At 48.2% G+C, this 19,574-nt stretch overlaps 1 protein-coding gene across 1 annotated transcript; it reads left to right on the top strand.

Annotated features, from left to right (window-relative positions):
- The first annotated feature begins 2,341 nt into the window (after window positions 1-2,341).
- On the top strand, window positions 2,342-14,437 carry slc17a8 (solute carrier family 17 member 8). The gene is made up of 12 exons (XM_067234948.1): window positions 2,342-2,442; window positions 4,999-5,254; window positions 5,840-5,958; window positions 9,278-9,392; window positions 9,825-9,912; window positions 11,031-11,117; window positions 12,055-12,197; window positions 12,400-12,549; window positions 12,679-12,811; window positions 12,931-13,041; window positions 13,680-13,807; window positions 14,099-14,437. Exons 1-12 carry the CDS (start codon window positions 2,342-2,344, stop codon window positions 14,435-14,437), a joined length of 1,770 nt encoding a protein of 589 aa, XP_067091049.1.
- The last annotated feature ends 5,137 nt before the right edge of the window (window positions 14,438-19,574 follow it).

Genomic DNA, 19,574 nt, shown 5'->3' with positions numbered 1-19,574 from the left:
GCTGAATTCCGGGAAAACGCGGAAGACTATGCTGTTTCGTCACGCCTGTCGCCATCTAGCGGTGACATGCGGTAGCGACGCTCACGTGCACCGACTCCAGATTGAATTTGAACTGCTTCATTCACCTTATTTTGGAACGCAAAAGTGGTCAGCGCAATGGAAACGTAGTTGTGTTTCGACATTCGGCGATCAACTGCCTACTGTAGATGGAAGAGTCTCGCATTATTGTCCACACACACAAAAAAACTCACAGACACACATACCCTTTTCTAATATCGGTACAGACTTGGGGACGGAAAGTGATCCTTTTAAATTTGACAATGTGGGTTATGCCCCCATTTGTTACATTTGGGAGCAGTAGCGTGAGGAATCTTTTCAATGATTGAAAGAAAAGTAGCCTCTAGTGCCATCATCATGTAGGCTAGTCCTAATCTTTAATGTTTTTGTGTGTATGTTCAACATACGGAAATCTGGAAACGCGCGTCAGTGCCTCGCTTTACCACTAGATGGCGGTCAATACTTTATCATCGACAGTAGGCTAGACCTAACCAGACTTTAACTGTCTGGTTAAAAAATAATTAAAACATGACCGGGAGGAACGTGGCTCAAATGTTAAGATGAACGATTAGGAAAAAATCAATACAACGCAGCCTACAAAATATTTAAGCAACAATTGACAGAACGCATAAAGGGTTGTAGACTATTGATCTTGTAACATGCATCCCCTGGCATAGATATTCCAGTAGACGAAATTAAAGGCCACATTACTACTCTTTGGATCACGGCCTCCAACGAGAGAAACATTTTTTCAGGCACCGATGGCATTACACTAGCAGCGGAGTCCAGGTGGCTCACGCCGGTGTTCCGGCCAGTAGCAGCAACAGCCGCTCTGTAGCCTCAAACAAATCCTGAGAGCATCTTCCCTCAACCTCTCCTACTGATGAATCTTTTAAATCGAAATATCTGAATAAAAAAACAAAAAAACTAATGGGGCATATTTAATGAGCAGGAAAAGGCGGGCTTGCCCTAACAGTTAATTATGCATTTAGTTAGGGGAATACCCCAAAGGTGCCGTTAAGTAAAACAAAATAAGTGAGTGCAATTTAATCTGGCAGAAAAGTGTGACTGCGGGAATGGAATCAGTTTCTCATGTCATAGGCAGGCAGTAACGCTAATTAGCGCGTTGGCTGACCTGGATGCGCTGGGAAGGAATGGGGCGTACCTGGAATCTAATGTATACCTCTTAAATTACACCTGCGCACATGTTACACCGCGCAACAGACTGCTAGCCTTGTCTCTGTTGAATGCGGTTTGTCAATCCTGTCAATATTTAATCCCTCATCCTCTGGTCTGGTATCAGATGAACCTGCCTGTCTGGTTGACGATGTGGAAGGAGACTGGAGGGAGGGAGGATAGAGGGAGCAGGGGCGGGCACTGGAGGCCAGGTATCCCATTCTCTCCTCACCCAGAACAGTGGAGCCATCAGATGAAGAGGAGATCAGAGAGATCCGCTCTGTTCTACTGCAGCTGTCCAAGCTTGAAAATGCCCAGCTGCTGAAGGATTCACTTTACACGATCTCTATCCCTGGCTCTTCTCTCGCTTTCACACTCTTGTGCATTTCTCTTTTCATTTGAACATCCAAGAAATGACTCTACCCGCTCCCTTGGACCAGGGGGAGCACATCTGACACACCACCTCGCCCATCTTACCCCTCCTCCCTTGCTTCCCGCCCTTCGCTTATCTCCCTGTCAGATCTGCTGGTAGTTCTGCTCCTCAGAGGGGAGCGCAGAGGATCTGCCTGTCTCACATCTCAGGACCCCTGGCACCAGCCACAGGAGGACCTGTCTCACATCTCAGGACCCCTGGCACCAGCCACAGGAGGACCTGTCTCACATTTCAGGACCCCTGGCACCAGCCACAGGAGGACCTGTCTCACATTTCAGGACCCCTGGCACCAGCCACAGGAGGACCTGTCTCACATTTCAGGACCCCTGGCACCAGCCACAGGAGGACCTGTCTCACATCTCAGGACCCCTGGCACCAGCCACAGGAGGACCTGTCTCACATCTCAGGACCCCAGGCACCAGCCACAGGAGGACCTGTCTCACATCTCAGGACCCCTGGCACCAGCCACAGGAGGACCTGTCTCACATCTCAGGACCCCTGGCACCAGCCACAGGAGGACCCGTCTCTCATATTAGGAGGGATCTAATGGAAGCTTGGATCCGTAGGACGATGAGCCACCACGTTTAGCGGAACAAACCAGAGCAGAGAGGCACAGAGACACATTCTGAGGAAGTCAGAGAGGAGGAGGAGGGGAACGGAGAGAAGAGAGGGAAGATGCCGTTCGGGGGGTTTGCCGGTCTGAAGGAGAGGGTGTTGAATCCGGGGAAAGAGGAGGTGAAGAACACCGTGGGAGACTCTTTGGGACACCTACAGAGGTGAGTTGGGAGGACTACGAGCAGGACTGGGTGGACCGGACTGAGGGGAATTAGGAGGAAAGGAAATGGTAATATGATTGACAAGAATGGCACAGTTATGGGTTAAGACTACTGCTGGAACAAAGACGCTGTTTTATAACATTTTATTGTCATACATTTCCTAGCCCTGAATAAGTCTGTTGAAATATGTACATATTTTACCATCCTGATTGTGCATGGTAAGAAAACAATATGACCATGGCGTCAGCACAAGCTTTGAGAGGAACCGCGCAAAACTCGAAGCCAGTTGCAGGTTCAGCTCAACATGTTCACAGATCCTGGAGATACATGAATATTTGATTTGTTTGCTCGCCAGGCAACGCAAGTAATGTAATCATGGAATTTCTTTTTTAAAATAGAGGTACATATTTTACAAGGAGAAGGAAGTATGATACCTTCAGCATATGAGGTAGATGCTTGTCTTTCAGGGGGATAAAACATGCAAGTAGGCAATTTCCTGCGAAATGAAAATGAGTATGTTTGGAGCCAATGTGTTCAGCTATACCTACTGTAAAATATGAAGATTATTTTACAGGCATTTGTAGAAAAATAACGAATTTCACATGAACCACATTTACATTTTTTATTTACATTTAGCAGACGCTCTTATCCAGAGCGACTTACAGTAAGTACAGGGACATTCCCCCGAGGCAAGTAGGGTGAAGTGCCTTGCCCAAGGACACAACGTCAGTTGGAATGACCGAGAATCGAACTGGCAACCTTTGGATTACTAGCCCGATTCCTTCACCGCTCAGCCACCTGACTCCCTTTACAGTAGACTATAGGATCACTAAGACAAAACATCTTACAACTAAAATCCATAAAACAATTATACAATTATTATAAATAATAAATAAACCATAACACTAGAATATAAAAAGTACTTATATAAGTTATATATTCATTCATTTGCTCACTTATAGTATTGGCAGATTGTATTGACTGGGGCTTAATTTCCTCTTGACAATGAAACCTGGCACGATGTAATCCAGAATGCTCTGGGAAACATTTGTATTATTCAAGGGCCATTTATTATTGATTCTTCTAAGCAATCGATCTTAGTTTATTAGCTGGTCACGGCAAGCTTTAGGCAGGAACTCTGTGAGCCATTGAGGACAAAATAGGTCCTATAGGTGCCTGTTTAATAATGAACACACCCCAAAAGCAAAATGGCAGACATGTGATTTATGGTTCTTATCAGTCACATCACTCAGAACATCTCAGCTACTACGACTCCGGTCTCCATCCGTTGCCTTGTATGTGAACGCCTGATTAGAGCATTTGAGTGAGAGACTGAGAAACGGGTGTGAGAGGCATCATGATAGTTTGGTTCACATTCATGCTGTTTGTGCTTTAGTGGTCCCTAAAAAGCAGACAGTGGTCTAGTCCAGAGATGGATCACAATCACTTTTTACTTACGATATCTATTGTACCACAGCAGAGATGCTAATGGTGTCAAGTCTGTTCTCTCATCACCATCATTTAAGACCGATGTCCTGTTTTAGTAAAATGTCCTACAGTAGCATTAAAAAGGATAGCAAAATTGTATTAGGGGTCCAAATGTTTTTTAGGTTACGTTTTTAAGAGAGAACACACTATTTCTATTTTTCAGACAGTGGAACAAAAATAGATTTTCAGGGACAAAAGAGACCCAGTATGCCGTATTAGCACTTTGTGGTCAGAAGGGTTAGTCCCAGGCGCCATATCCTGTTTCTGATAATGATCGACTGCTTTCATAGCTCGTCCCCAGGTATATCTCAGACCTCAGGGAGTAGCACCAGGAGCAGGAAGAGACGGACTGCAGGGGCGGGGAGGTGTAAATGTGTGTGTGTGGTGAGGGAGAGCAGTTTGGCCAGTGAGCGCTTGTTCTTTCCTTGTCTCCTCTGTTTGGCCTCCATGAAGTGATACCCCCCCCCCCCCCCGCCCACACACACACACGCGCACACACACACGCACACACACGACAGTGAATGTCCTTTCAGAACAGGGGATAGAAAGGTCCTTCACACCCCTCCCTTTCATTTCATTCTGGAAAGGAACTCAGGTGCACATCAGAAACAGTAAGTCCGGGGTCCAGCAAAGAGCAACTCTGGTTAATGGAACAAGTGTGGTGAGGAATCACAGATGCGTGTTGACCTTATCAGAAGTACCTTCTGGGTTCACCTGCTGTCTGAAAGACTGTACAGTTATTCCATAGCCTGGTTTTCCTCAAATAATTTACAAACAGCAAAAAGCACATGATTCTTCCAATCTCATCATCTCAATCCTTATACATTTACGTTTAGTCACTTAGCAGACGCTCTTATCCAGAGCGACTTACAGTAAGTACAGGGACATTCCCCCCCCGAAGTAAGTAGGGTGAAGTGCCTTGCCCAAGCACACAATGTCAGTAGGCATGACCGGGAATCGAACTGGCAACCTTCGGATTACTAGCCCGACTCCCTCACCGCTCAGCCACCTGACTCCCTGTTATACAGTATGTTTATTGTAGGATATATTCAAAAATGTGCCCTGCAGGAAAATGGATGGCACCAATGTGGATGAGGAGGACCAGCTGGAGCTGACAGAGGACGGGCGTCCGGTGGTGGCCCCGCCCCGGGCCCCGCCCCTCCTGGACTGCGGCTGCTTTGGCCTGCCCAAGCGCTACATCATCGCCATGCTCAGCGGCCTCGGGTTCTGCATCTCCTTCGGCATCCGCTGCAACCTGGGCGTGGCCATCGTGGAGATGGTCAACAACAACACTGTCTACATCAATGGGACCCCTGTTCTCCAGGTACTGAGGGGCTGTGTTAATGGAGGCCTGGAGGGACTTGGGGACAGTTGTTCCCTAAGTGAGGGGGTGGCTGTCTTCTAGGCTGGGTCATGTGTCCCCTTGATTGGGGACAGTTGGTCTTAAATTGGGGGCATTTGTTCCCCAGGTTACAGGATTCTGTAAATTAGAGGGTGTCTGTTCCCTAGTTTAGGGATGTTTTATGCATCAATAAAGTTGCCATTTCCTTAGTCAAATGATGCATACATTATTCATATAGGCAGTGTTGATTATTATGCAATCACAATATTTTTACCATCACCAACTTTTTCATCACCAATGAAAGCTTATGTATATATAACAAATAACAAACAATTATTACAAAATATTCCATGTGTCCACTTAATTAACCCAATCAACGATGGATTGTTTGAACAAAGAAGCTACATCAAAAAAGTGCCAATTATTCGCAGCTGTTCATATAAAGTTCAAGTGGTCAGCTTCAGCACCAAAACCTTCGATGGTCCTCAGTAAAATAATAGCTGGAAACACACACAAACACACAGCACCATTTGACCAGACTAAACCCTCTGCCCCTCTGTTCTCCAGCCAGCTCAGTTTAACTGGGACCCAGAGACGGTGGGGCTGATCCACGGCTCCTTCTTCTGGGGCTACATCGTCACTCAGATCCCTGGAGGCTTCATCTCCAACAAGCTGGCAGCCAACAGGTGAGGACACAGAGGACCCCTGGGACAGGACACCCCTGGTGTCTGTACGGAGGACAGGGTAGGGTCTCCTGGGACAGGACACCCCTGGTGTCTGTACGGAGGACAGGGTAGGGTCTCCTGGGACAGGACACCCCTGGTGTCTGTACGGAGGACAGGGTAGGGTCCCCTGGGACAGGACACCCCTGGTGTCTGTACGGAGGACAGGGTAGGGTCCCCTGGGACAGGACACCCCTGGTGTCTGTACGGAGGACAGGGTAGGGTCCCCTGGGACAGGACACCCCTGGTGTCTGTACGGAGGACAGGGTAGGGTCCCCTGGGACAGGACACCCCTGGTGTCTGTACGGAGGACAGGGTAGAGTCCCCTGGGACAGGACACCCCTGGTGTCTGTACGGAGGACAGGGTAGGGTCCCCTGGGACAGGACACCCCTGGTGTCTGTACGGAGGACAGGGTAGGGTCTCCTGGGACAGGACACCCCTGGTGTCTGTACGGAGGACAGGGTAGGGTCTCCTGGGACAGGACACCCCTGGTGTCTGTACGGAGGACAGGGTAGGGTCCCCTGGGACAGGACACCCCTGGTGTCTGTACGGAGGACAGGGTAGGGTCCCCTGGGACAGGACACCCCTGGTGTCTGTACGGAGGACAGGGTAGAGTCCCCTGGGACAGGACACCCCTGGTGTCTGTACGGAGGACAGGGTAGGGTCCCCTGGGACAGGACACCCCTGGTGTCTGTACGGAGGACAGGGTAGGGTCTCCTGGGACAGGACACCCCTGGTGTCTGTACGGAGGACAGGGTAGGGTCTCCTGGGACAGGACACCCCTGGTGTCTGTACGGAGGACAGGGTAGGGTCCCCTGGGACAGGACACCCCTGGTGTCTGTACGGAGGACAGGGTAGGGTCCCCTGGGACAGGACACCCCTGGTGTCTGTACGGAGGACAGGGTAGAGTCCCCTGGGACAGGACACCCCTGGTGTCTGTACGGAGGACAGGGTAGGGTCCCCTGGGACAGGACACCCCTGGTGTCTGTACGGAGGACAGGGTAGGGTCTCCTGGGACAGGACACCCCTGGTGTCTGTACGGAGGACAGGGTAGAGTCCCCTGGGACAGGACACCCCTGGTGTCTGTACGGAGGACAGGGTAGGGTCTCCTGGGACAGGACACCCCTGGTGTCTGTACGGAGGACAGGGTAGGGTCCCCTGGGACAGGACACCCCTGGTGTCTGTACGGAGGACAGGGTAGAGTCCCCTGGGACAGGACACCCCTGGTGTCTGTACGGAGGACAGGGTAGAGTCCCCTGGGACAGGACACCCCTGGTGTCTGTACGGAGGACAGGGTAGGGTCTCCTGGGACAGGACACCCCTGGTGTCTGTACGGAGGACAGGGTAGGGTCCCCTGGGACAGGACACCCCTGGTGTCTGTACGGAGGACAGGGTAGGGTCCCCTGGGACAGGACACCCCTGGTGTCTGTACGGAGGACAGGGTAGAGTCCCCTGGGACAGGACACCCCTGGTGTCTGTACGGAGGACAGGGTAGAGTCCCCTGGGACAGGACACCCCTGGTGTCTGTACGGAGGACAGGGTAGGGTCTCCTGGGACAGGACACCCCTGGTGTCTGTACGGAGGACAGGGTAGGGTCTCCTGGGACAGGACACCCCTGGTGTCTGTACGGAGGACAGGGTAGGGTCTCCTGGGACAGGACACCCCTGGTGTCTGTACGGAGGACAGGGTAGAGTCCCCTGGGACAGGACACCCCTGGTGTCTGTACGGAGGACAGGGTAGGGTCTCCTGGGACAGGACACCCCTGGTGTCTGTACGGAGGACAGGGTAGAGTCCCCTGGGACAGGACACCCCTGGTGTCTGTACGGAGGACAGGGTAGGGTCTCCTGGGACAGGACACCCCTGGTGTCTGTACAGAGGACAGGGTAGGGTCCCCTGGGACAGGACACCCCTGGTGTCTGTACGGAGGACAGGGTAGGGTCTCCTGAGACAGGACACCCCTGGTGTCTGTACGGAGGACAGGGTAGAGACTAAACATTAATTGGAGGTGTTAATGGGCGGGGGGGACGGGGGACAAACACACACTGGTGTGTGACTGTGTGTGTGACTGTGTGTGTGTGTGTGACTGTGTGTGTGACTGTGTGTGTGACTGTTTGTGTGTGTGTGCGAGGTAAGGGTTAACGCGGTGAGCGGAGGTGATGTTCAGATAGCGGGCCCGGCTGTAATGAAAGCTCTGCAGGAAAGAGGGACACGCAGCTGACATAGTTAATAATAAAAGATTCTGAGTCTGATTCCTCGCTGAAACACCAGACACTGGAATATTACAAGTGTCACGTAGGACGCTGTTTTGGAAACGGTGCGAGTGGGGGGGGGGGGGGGGGGGGGGACTCTGGCGAGGAAGCAGAATTGCATGGTTCAGAATGGCATCTCTGGATCTGCGTCGTGGGTCCAGGCTTCAGGCCTGTCACTCTGGGGTGGGGGGTGGTTTGAGGAGCGGGGGTCATTTTGTGCCATCACCTGTCTGATCAAAGTGCTGGCAGAGATGGGAGACAGGCAGAGGAACAGATTATGATCTCTGACTGCAGAGATGGGAGACAGGCAGAGGAACAGATTATGATCTCTGACTGCAGAGATGGGAGACAGGCAGAGGAACAGATTATGATCTCTGACTGCAGAGATGGGAGGGAGACAGGCAGAGGAACAGATTATGATCTCTGACTGCAGAGATGGGAGACAGGCAGAGGAACAGATTATGATCTCTGACTGCAGAGATGGGAGACAGGCAGAGGAACAGATTATGATCTCTGACTGCAGAGATGGGAGACAGGCAGAGGAACAGATTATGATCTCTGACTGCAGAGATGGGAGACAGGCAGAGGAACAGATTATGATCTCTGACTGCAGAGATGGGAGACAGGCAGAGGAACAGATTATGATCTCTGACTGCAGAGATGGGAGACAGGCAGAGGAACAGATTATGATCTCTGACTGCAGAGATGGGAGACAGGCAGAGGAACAGATTATGATCTCTGACTGCAGAGATGGGAGACAGGCAGAGGAACAGATTATGATCTCTGACTGCAGAGATGGGAGACAGGCAGAGGAACAGATTATGATCTCTGACTGCAGAGATGGGAGGGAGACAGGCAATAAGGATGTGATGCCAAAGCCACAAACCCATAAACCTGGATCACTAGGGCGTGTTTATGACACATCAATGAGGACTGAGGTGAACACACACGTGTGTGCAAATACACACTCTCACTCTCATATGCACGGGCCTTAATCGTATCCTACAATACAATGACAGCAGTGTTTCCGCAGGGTGTTTGGTTTGGCCATCTTCCTGACGTCCATGCTGAACATGCTCATCCCCTCAGCAGCCAGGACCCACTATGGCTGTGTCCTGTTTGTCCGTATCCTGCAGGGCCTCGTGGAGGTGAGGGGTCTCCCATATCAAATCTCAGGGGAGGCAACACAGATGACCTTTGTGACCCCACAAAAGTTATTTAAAAAAACCATACACATCAGACACATATTTGGACATATTTCAGGTGTAAGTAGTAGTTGATGAACTTGTTAACCCTTGTGTTATCTTCGGGTCATTCTGACCCATCAGTCATTGTGACCCACCGTCGTATTGCGACAAATTTACCTCATACAAAAACAAAGTGAAGCATTTTCTTTTAACTGTCGGGCTGTCTCAGACCCCCCACATTGGAATGGTTAAAAGAAAATTATTTTTATTTGTTTTTGTATTGGGTAAAATTGGGTAAACACAACGATGGTTCGTTATGAACCTTTGGGTCATGTGACCCGAAGGCAGCACGAGGGTTAAGAGGATGTTGTCTCCCAATGTCTGCCTCTGCAGGGGGTAACCTACCCAGCATGCCATGGGATGTGGGCCAAATGGGCCCCCCCCATGGAGCGAAGTCGCCTGGCCACGACCTCCTTCTGCGGTGAGCCCTGACGTCACACATCACTGTCCACTTATTAGCAGTCTGTCTGGAGAATGTTGAAGCAGTGAATGAATGTGAGTTGGGTTCTTTGTCATTAGAATCCTTAGGGCTAATCACCATTCCCCAAAAACAGTGTATTCTATACTACAGTTGAGGATTTGAACTCCATGTGATAATAGCTACACTTATAGGTGACAAAAAAATAAGCAGAAGAAAGTGGCACTGACATAATCTGAATGTTTTGCAGATTGTGTACTAGTCAGCACGCCACTATTTATCTTAACCACACACACACACACTCTCACATAAGTAGATACGCACACTGTCACATACACACTGAGACACAACACACATGCAGACACCACACGACACACACACACCCCTCACACACACAGACCGGTCAGTTCAAATAGAGTAATTGAACTTCTACTTAATTGTTCTCTCTGTGCAGAGATGTTTAGCATTCTGAGTGGGGGAGTTGGGGGAACAGGAAAGAGGCCTATTTTGTTTAGCAGATGTCGGCTGTTGTTCTCCCAACAGACGTTCCCCACAATAAACTGATGCCATGACAACCCCAGCATGCAAACCCTCTTGACATGGCTCAGTGAATGAAGCCAGGATCACCTGCTCCCTCTGAAGTAGCTTCTTTCCCATTCAAACTAATGAAGTGACATTTTCCCCACTGTCCAAAAGCACATCCATGCTCTCCTCTCTGTTCAGAACAAGATTGTTTAGAAGCCTATCAGAGTTATTAGAATGTACAATAACGTACCGTCTCGTTCACGTCGTGACACAGGTAGAATGTTGTTGAATCTCCTCCCCTGTACGGAAAGTAAACTGAATATTTTTCGGAATGTTTCAAAGGAGAACTGAATCCTCCTTATGTATATGTACACTATGTCTGTATATGTATGTATATGTATATATAAACGTCTCACTTATGTAAACTCACCCAGCCAATCATTTAAACATCACCTGCGCATGGATACAGTACTAAAACTATAGAAGTGACTGAGATCTGGTTAGTTACAGGATGGGGCGTACGGTATCGCTTCCTACAGTGTTAGCAGCAATACCATAGCTGCGTGTGTGTGTCTGATCCAGTGTTTGTGTTGCAGGCTCCTATGCCGGGGCGGTGATCGCCATGCCTCTGGCAGGGGTGCTGGTCCAATACGTAGGGTGGCCTTCTGTTTTCTATATCTATGGTGAGAACATGTTACAGGGTGGACATCAAGAACAACTCAATATCTTGGTGGACCAAGTTTAGACCTCCCACTGTGGCAGAGCCCAGGACACAACCAGCAACAGAAGAAGAAGAAGATGCGTGTCAGGAGTTGTAGAACGTTCTATCTGAAGCAAAGCGAAGCCAAAGCGATGAGTCATAGATGAGTGGCTGCCTGTAGCGACTTCGAGTCAGTAGCGTGTGTGACGCCGTCTTTCTTTGAGCGTTACTTGAGCGTGTCCAGGACGACATCAGTTAAACACGTGTGCCGAAGTTTGGACACTCTAGATGGAAATGACTCAAGATAGAGATTATTCAGACAGAGGTCTGAGAACTGGTACTAAATGGTGATGAACTGAATCTAAGATTTATAAATGTAGTGCCTTAATTGGATGGAGTTTATAACAACGGCCTTCAGAGACAGGTGACAAGGATCCACAGCTGTTGAGTAATGCTTTGTATAATGCACTAGGTGTCACTTTAGTGACATGCTAAAACAGTGTTAGTCCAAACCCAGCAGTTTTGACACCACAACTTGTAGCCCTCTAATAACTGTGATTAGTCAGCTTGGTCCAATATCTGAGCTGTTAGCTAATCAAGATGGAGCCCACTCACTCCGTCTCTGGACCAATACAATCGCTGCAGCTCCTCCTAGATGTAATCTCATGATTAATCGACCAAAATGAATATCTCTCAGCATGGATGACTAATCCTTGGGTGATTAATCTGTTCAGTCCAGAGTTCACGTGGTCTAATGAAATTCTGTCAGACTGTCTGAACTCCCCCCCCCCACACACCCCCCTCCACCAATTACATACGAGCACTAATGAGTGAATTTACTACAGAACATGAACATGTTTATATCATCCCATGGGACAGCACTGATGGTGATCTGGGTGGTTTTTCATGGTGCCCTCCAGGTGTGTTTGGGTTCATCTGGTATATCTTCTGGCTGCTGCTGGCATATGGAAGCCCTGCGGAGCATCCTACCATCAGTGACGAGGAGAAGATTTACATCGAGACCACCATCGGCGAGGGGGTGAAGCTACTGAGTGCTACTGAGGTAAGCTTCTCCTACCACGCTTGACAGACAGCTTCAAAAAAAAGCTGGTGCAACAACACAAATAGACTTTGTCTAGGTTCAGGTACACAGTTTAAAGATGCTTGGTTAAAAACGTCAAACATGTCAAGTGTATGATGGCCTTTGTGTCTGTGTTAAATTAGCCTCCTTCTGCCCCCCCCCCCCCCTTCCTTTGCCACCTCAGAAGTTTAAGACTCCCTGGCGCAGATTCTTCACCTCTATGCCCGTTTACGCCATCATTGTGGCTAACTTCTGCCGCAGCTGGACCTTCTACCTGCTCCTCATCAGCCAGCCCGCCTACTTCGAAGAGGTCTTTGGTTTCCCCATCAGCAAGGTTGGTTTTTATCGTCAGTAAGGTTGGCTTCCCCATCAGCAAGTTAGGCTTTTTTATCAGCAACTTCAATTAATTCGGGTTCATCGCTAATGCTTGTCTTAACCTATAGTCTTCCTGTCCTCTGTGCAGGTGGGTCTACTGTCTGCGGTGCCCCACATGGTCATGACCATCATTGTGCCAATCGGGGGCCAGCTGGCAGACTTCCTCCGCAGCAACAAAATCATGTCCACAACCAACGTGCGAAAAATCATGAACTGCGGAGGTAGACAACTGTTCAGTCATTGGGTACCCGCGGAGATAGTGGTGTTATGGCTGTGCGAGGCCTCTCCTCGCGCCATGTGACAAAGCCTTGTCTTGAGCCTGTGTTCTGGCCCCCTGCAGGGTTTGGGATGGAGGCCACTCTGCTGCTGGTGGTAGGCTTCTCCCACACGAGAGGCGTGGCCATCTCCTTCCTGGTCCTGGCTGTGGGCTTCAGTGGGTTCGCCATTTCCGGTAAAAAAAACCCAGATAGTCTGATCAAGTGTGTCATGTTATTGGCATGTACTGGACTTGAGTGAATCAGGTCTAAGAGGCACAGATATGAAGGTTAACTTGTCATGATCAAGTGGTCTTGTCGTCATGCAGTCTAGTTATGTTGATTTCTGGGGTATATCTTTTGCTTTCGCCTCTCCTCAAATCAAATCAAATCAAATTTATTTGTATAGCCCTTTTTACACGCAAGCATGTCACAGAGGACTTCACATACACCCATAGAACTGCCCCTCAACCAACCTAAACCCTCAAAGAAGAGGGTTCTCCTCTTCCATTGTTGTTCAGGATTGCCTCATGAACAGCAGCTGAGAGCAACCTGCAACACTCTCGCTCTCCTTTGAGTCAGAAGACGAAGGTTTTCAACTCGCCACTCTACTACCCTGAATATTTTATAAACTGTTGGCAGGGCAACGAAAGAGAGACAGATTTCAATGTTTCATCGTGCAGTCGTAGACTGCACGGCTATGTGGCTTACGACGAATGGCTGTAATTACAATTCCATTGCCGGCAGACATTACTATTATCGAAGGCAATGCTGGGTAGAAACAGTGGTTAGTATTCCAAATCAATCATGGACTAAACTTCCCCCACTCCCTTAGGCTTCAACGTAAACCATTTGGACATCGCCCCTCGCTACGCCAGCATCCTCATGGGAATCTCCAACGGGGTTGGAACCCTGTCTGGGATGGTGTGTCCTCTGATTGTCGGGGCCCTGACTAAAAACAAGGTAAGCCTATATAGGATGAACCAGGACGCTAATCATATTATTTATGACATAGAATTATTATTTTCTAAGACTAATCATGTGCGTAGTTGGATTACGTTAATTCAAAGCCTGTGAGCATGAATAGAGCACCTAATGCTTCTGTGAAAATAAAATATGATATAGATTATATTAATAGACCTTATAATAAACAATATTATAATGTTACTAAACTGTTATTGCACAGGATGAGAGCCCTCGTCATGTAATGTGTCTGTATAATAAGGTCATGTTTGCTCTTCCATTGTATGATAGACTCGTCTGGAGTGGCAACATGTGTTCATCATCGCATCAATGGTGCACTACACCGGAGTGATCTTCTACGCCATCTTCGCTTCGGGGGAGAAGCAGGACTGGGCAGACCCGGAGGACACCAGTGAGGACAAGGCCGGCATCCTGGACGATGACGAGCTGGCTGAGGAGTCGGAGCTCAACAGCAGCGCCTCCCTGGTAAACCAGAAGAGCTATGGCACCTCGGAAACCATCGTTGGCCGCAAGAAGGGCTGGAAGAAGAATCGAGGCGTGACCATGCAGGAGGACGAGGACGGGAACCCACACTGCGGTAATGGGAACTTCCAGGAGCAGTACCAGTGATACCCCTCTGGGGGTCAGAACTTTCCCTCCCCTATTCCCCACAAACCTGGGGTCAAACGCCTGTGGGACTGTATGAGGTAAAAAATCACGAATCTGTCGGTGATGAAAAACTGGCTTTTTGTTGCTGTTTAATCCATGATACTCATTTGACGGTTTTACCTCATACTTAAACTATAGTTTGTATTTGTATTTTGACTCCAAATTCTGTTGTCAGATCCGTGAAAACATAGTTTGACGTACCTATGATGGTTGTACATAGTTTTGTTGGAAGATTTTGTGTCAGCTATGCAAGTAAAGAGTGTGTTTCTGTGGAATGTGAGTGATCCTGTGGTATTAGCGTTCAGCTTGGGAGAAGATCAACCACAGTGTTAGATTTACCAGCTTGCGCTTTTTTCTTTTGCTCGTACTATTTGGGGTACCCCCTCCCACCCCCTGATGCAGTATTGTCAGACTTGTAAACTTTATTCATATTGCCGTAGACAGACCCATGGCAACAGCGGACTGTGCTCCTTGTATAGGTGGATCCCTCTAACTGACCATACAAAATGTACGTTGTATCTCTCACCATCGTGTTTTGTTTCTTTATGAATAAGGAGTTGAACCCAGACTCTTCTTAAAGAACTGCAATCCACTACTCAGATTAATGCGTTTTCACAACAACAAAAAGTATGAATTATGAATTATAAAAAGTTTCATCATCAGAACATACATTATTATTGAAATATGAAAGTGAATATGAAACTAATTTTTCTTTGTACATATTTTTTCTGTTTGCTTTTTCATTTGATATATGCACTTTAATATTTAGAGATTTGCCAGCTTTTAACATTGATATGGTTGATCCTGTATTGGGTTCACAGTTTTATGAATCTACCATCCAAAAGTCTGAAATTATCATTGATCATTGCTGACCATTTAGTCATGTGACCATTTAGTCATCTGACCATTTAGTCATGTGAAAACAGCTGTTCTTCATCTCAACTTCAGAAGTAGTTGATGATTCCAAAAACTTGGATAACATTACCCATTAAAGTGCAATTTGTCATACGCTTTAATGGAAAATAAAACAATTTTGAAACAGACACCGTCTCAAAGCAGTATATTGGAAAAGGGCATGTGATTATTATAATGACAGCTATGTTAGCCGCTAAAATTCAATATTGTGGCATCCCAGAGAGAAGAAGCCGTCCCAGTCCTGTTAGCACTAGGGACAGTGGCCCAAGCCGTCTCAGGGCCAGTCCCTGTCCTGTTAGCACTAGGGACAGTGGCCCAAGCCGCCTCAGGGCCTGTCCCAGTCCTGTTAGCACTAGGGACAGTGGCCCAAGCCGTCTCAGGGCCAGTCCCAGTCCTGTTAGCACTAGGGACAGTGGCCCAAGCCGTCTCAGGGCCAGTCCCTGTCCTGTTAGCACTAGGGACAGTGGCCCAAGCCGTCTCAGGGCCAGTCCCAGTCCTGTTAGCACTAGGGACAGTGGCCCAAGCCGTCTCAGGGCCAGTCCCAGTCCTGTTAGCACTAGGGACAGTGGCCCAAGCCGCCTCAGGGCCAGTCCCAGTCCTGTTAGCACTAGGGACAGTGGCCCAAGCCGTCTCAGGGCCAGTCCCAGTCCTGTTAGCACTAGGGACAGTGGCCCAAGCCGTCTCAGGGCCAGTCCCAAACACACCAATCGCTACGACTCACACATTCCTGTAAAATAAGTTTATTAAAATGAACTGTAAACCAACTGAATACATGAAACCCACCATTACACAGGCGAAGATAATTGTTTCCATACCATCTGTAATGAAATAGACGAATGAAATAATGAAAAATCATCATTAACCCCTGCTTGCTCCTGTGTTCTGGCAGAAACCAGACAGCCCCCTTCAGCAGCACTGTTTGTTGACCGGTGCTGCCCTGATTCCCTACAGACTCTTGACTGCTCTGGTTTTAATCTCTCACAGTAAACATTCTCAAGCTTATCGTGTCTGTTAAAAACGCCAGTAGTCTGCATCATTCTTACTGAAGCCGATAATTAGTCGGACACTTTATCCAACCTTCCACACAAGCGTTGTCTTTAGTTTGTCTTTAGGCTATACCGTCGGTTGCAAACAGACACCAACTGTCTGTTGCACGGCTGTGAATAAGTGCTTTCAGAAAGAGAGAGAGTAATGCTGTCAAAAGGCATTCTGTCTTTAAAGACCAGCACGGCGTTTTGTTATCTGCCATTGTATGCTAACGAGTGGCTGTGCTGTTAGGGCTCAAGGTCACGGACCTTGTTATCGTCCACGTTCGCTGGCGTTTTTGCGACAGTCCTTGAAAGCTTGTTTGAGGAGGGAGCATGCTCGTGTCCTGCCAGGTCTGAATACTAGCACGACGTTTGAACGGCTTATCTCCTCATCAGGGAGTTTTACAGTTTGCCGGTGATTCACATCAGGACATAAAGATGAGAGGGAGAAGTCGTGAAACAGGAGGAGAAAGAACTCCCAGGAATGGTTGCAGATGAGCTTCCGTGTCAGATCAAATCCACGTCAGCTCATAAGTTGGTCATAACAAACAATATTAAAAATAAACCCCCTCACTAACTGTATGTGGACACACAGGAGCCCAAATGTAGTATACACCCTGCCTATGCCCCCAGAACAAGAAATACAACCATTACCATCATAGTGAATCAATACAGGAAACACAGCATGGGACAGTTCAGAGCACAGCTGGTGGACCAGTAGAGGGGTGGCGCAACTGGGTGTCCCCCCTCTTGAAGGCTATCACTACACAGTCCCCCCATCCCCTCCCCTCCCACCCAAGCCTCACTCCCATCCTACCCCCAGCACAAATCAGATAGAATCCAAACAGACAACGGCAAAGGTTGTGTTTATTTCTGAAGGGCGGCATGTTGACTCTGAAGGCCCCGTGGTTTGGAGCAACCACCGTATCAATGATTAACCCCATGCTTTTAGATACATTAAAGGATCATAGAGATGCAGGAGCACCCCTCCTCTGAAATCACGCCCTTTTCTACAGCTCAAAAACAAGATGTCTGACTGCCCAATGCCACAAAAGCGACTGTGAGAGGGGAAGTGTCAGTCAAGCAACTTCCTGGACATCAACGCAGGAGCCTGACGTACATCATACATCTTATGTAGTCAATTCCATGGCAACCAGGATCTCGTAACTGTGTCTTTAATCTATAGCATCCAAGCGGTGAGGTCCAACATTCGACTTTCACTATTCAATGCAACACGTGTTTGGTATCAATTGTGATTAAAGCGGTTCGGAAAGTGGTTTCGATTAATTAACTGAGTGTGTGCTGTGTCTTCGGCTGTAATTGGGGATGTGGGGTATGTGTGTGTGGGAGGGAGGGAGGGCTAGTCAGTCTGGGAGTCATCTCTTCGGGAGACATGGGGTGAGTTGTTGTGGGGGTCGGGGGGGAGGGGGTCAGGGGAGGGCGGGGTTGACGGGATAGGGAGGTTGGCTGTGTCGCCTGTGGAGGGAAATGGACAGTTTAATTAATAACTATCGTCCCTGTTCTCCATGACCCCGGTCTGTCACACACATCTCTCTGGGAGGATTCTGGCAGATGCAGCCCAACAGTCATTAGCAAACTCTGATGGTGCTGTACTTTACAGAGATCTGAAGGCGGACGCAGGCTGAACAGCAAAGAGCCATCCACAGGGAGACAGAAGGTAAAGCCCACGAGGTGGGAATCTCTTGGAGCTGCCAGTGGAGTCTAGGCGTCTTTGATGTTGATGAAAACAAGAAGCTATGGAGAGAATGAGAGAGAGAGAGAGAGAGAGAGAGAGAGAGAGAGAGAGAGAGAGAGAGAGAGAGAGAGAGAGAGAGAGAGAGGAAAGAGAGAGAGAGAGAGCTTTGTGCTGAGTAGTTTCTGTGTTGTAGGTTGTCAGACTGGTCCTGAGGCTATGGTTTGTATTTTGATGTGGGTTGCAGTAGCTTGATCTCAGGGGAAATTAGTCCTAGATAATTAAAAGTCAGGTGAGATTTATGAACGGTTCACTGGTGGCTGTGTTATCACATGACACATCAGGGCTCAATGTGGCCCACTGTCAGGTAACACCTACACAGAGAAGCCATGGTGGAATATCACTGTGTCACTGACTGTCTCACTATCTGTCTCACTATCTACTGTCTCACTATGTACTGTCTCACTATCTGTCTCACTATCTGTCTCACTATCTACTGTCTCACTATGTACTGTCTCACTATCTGTCTCACCATCTGTCTCACTATCCGTCTCACTATCTGTCTCACTATCTACTGTCTCACTATGTACTGTCTCACTATGTACTGTCTCACTATCTACTGTCTCACTATCTACTATCTCACTATGTACTGTCTCACTATCTGTCTCACTATCTGTCTCACTATCTGTCTCAATATCTGTCTCACTATCTACTGTCTCACTATGTACTGTCTCACTATCTACTGTCTCACTATCTACTATCTCACTATGTACTGTCTCACTATCCGTCTCACTATCCATCTCACTATCTGTCTCACTATTTGTCTCACTATCTACTATCTCACTATGTACTGTCTCACTATCTGTCTCACTATCTGTCTCAATATCTGTCTCACTATCTACTGTCTCACTATGTACTGTCTCACTATGTACTGTCTCACTATCTACTGTCTCACTATCTACTATCTCACTATGTACTGTCTCACTATCCGTCTCACTATCTACTGTCTCACTATCTACTATCTCACTATGTACTGTCTCACTATCTGTCTCACTATCTGTCTCACTATCTGTCTCAATATCTGTCTCACTATCTACTGTCTCACTATGTACTGTCTCACTATCTACTGTCTCACTATCCGTCTCACTATCCATCTCACTATCTGTCTCACTATTTGTCTCACTATGTACTGTCTTACTATCTATTGTCTTTCTGTCTCCTGTCTACCTGTCTCACTGTTTCCACTGTCTACTATCTACTGCCTCAACTATTGCCTCACTGTCTTCAATCTTACTTTCTACTGTCTCCACTGTCCACTGTCTCCCTGTCTACTGTCTCCATTGTCTTTTGTCACTGTGAGCCCCTCTACCATTACAGGAGAGGGAAATGTGCAGTTGTGGCAAAATGAAACAACCATAAGTGGCGTGCAGCGTGTCATCAAGCAGCTTTTTATTTACATGAC

The sequence above is a fragment of the Osmerus mordax genome, chromosome 4, assembly GCF_038355195.1.
Source record: "Osmerus mordax isolate fOsmMor3 chromosome 4, fOsmMor3.pri, whole genome shotgun sequence".
Classification (NCBI taxonomy): domain Eukaryota; kingdom Metazoa; phylum Chordata; class Actinopteri; order Osmeriformes; family Osmeridae; genus Osmerus; species Osmerus mordax.
Note: the sequence above shows the minus strand (reverse complement) of the source record. Positions and strands in the feature narration are given on the sequence as shown.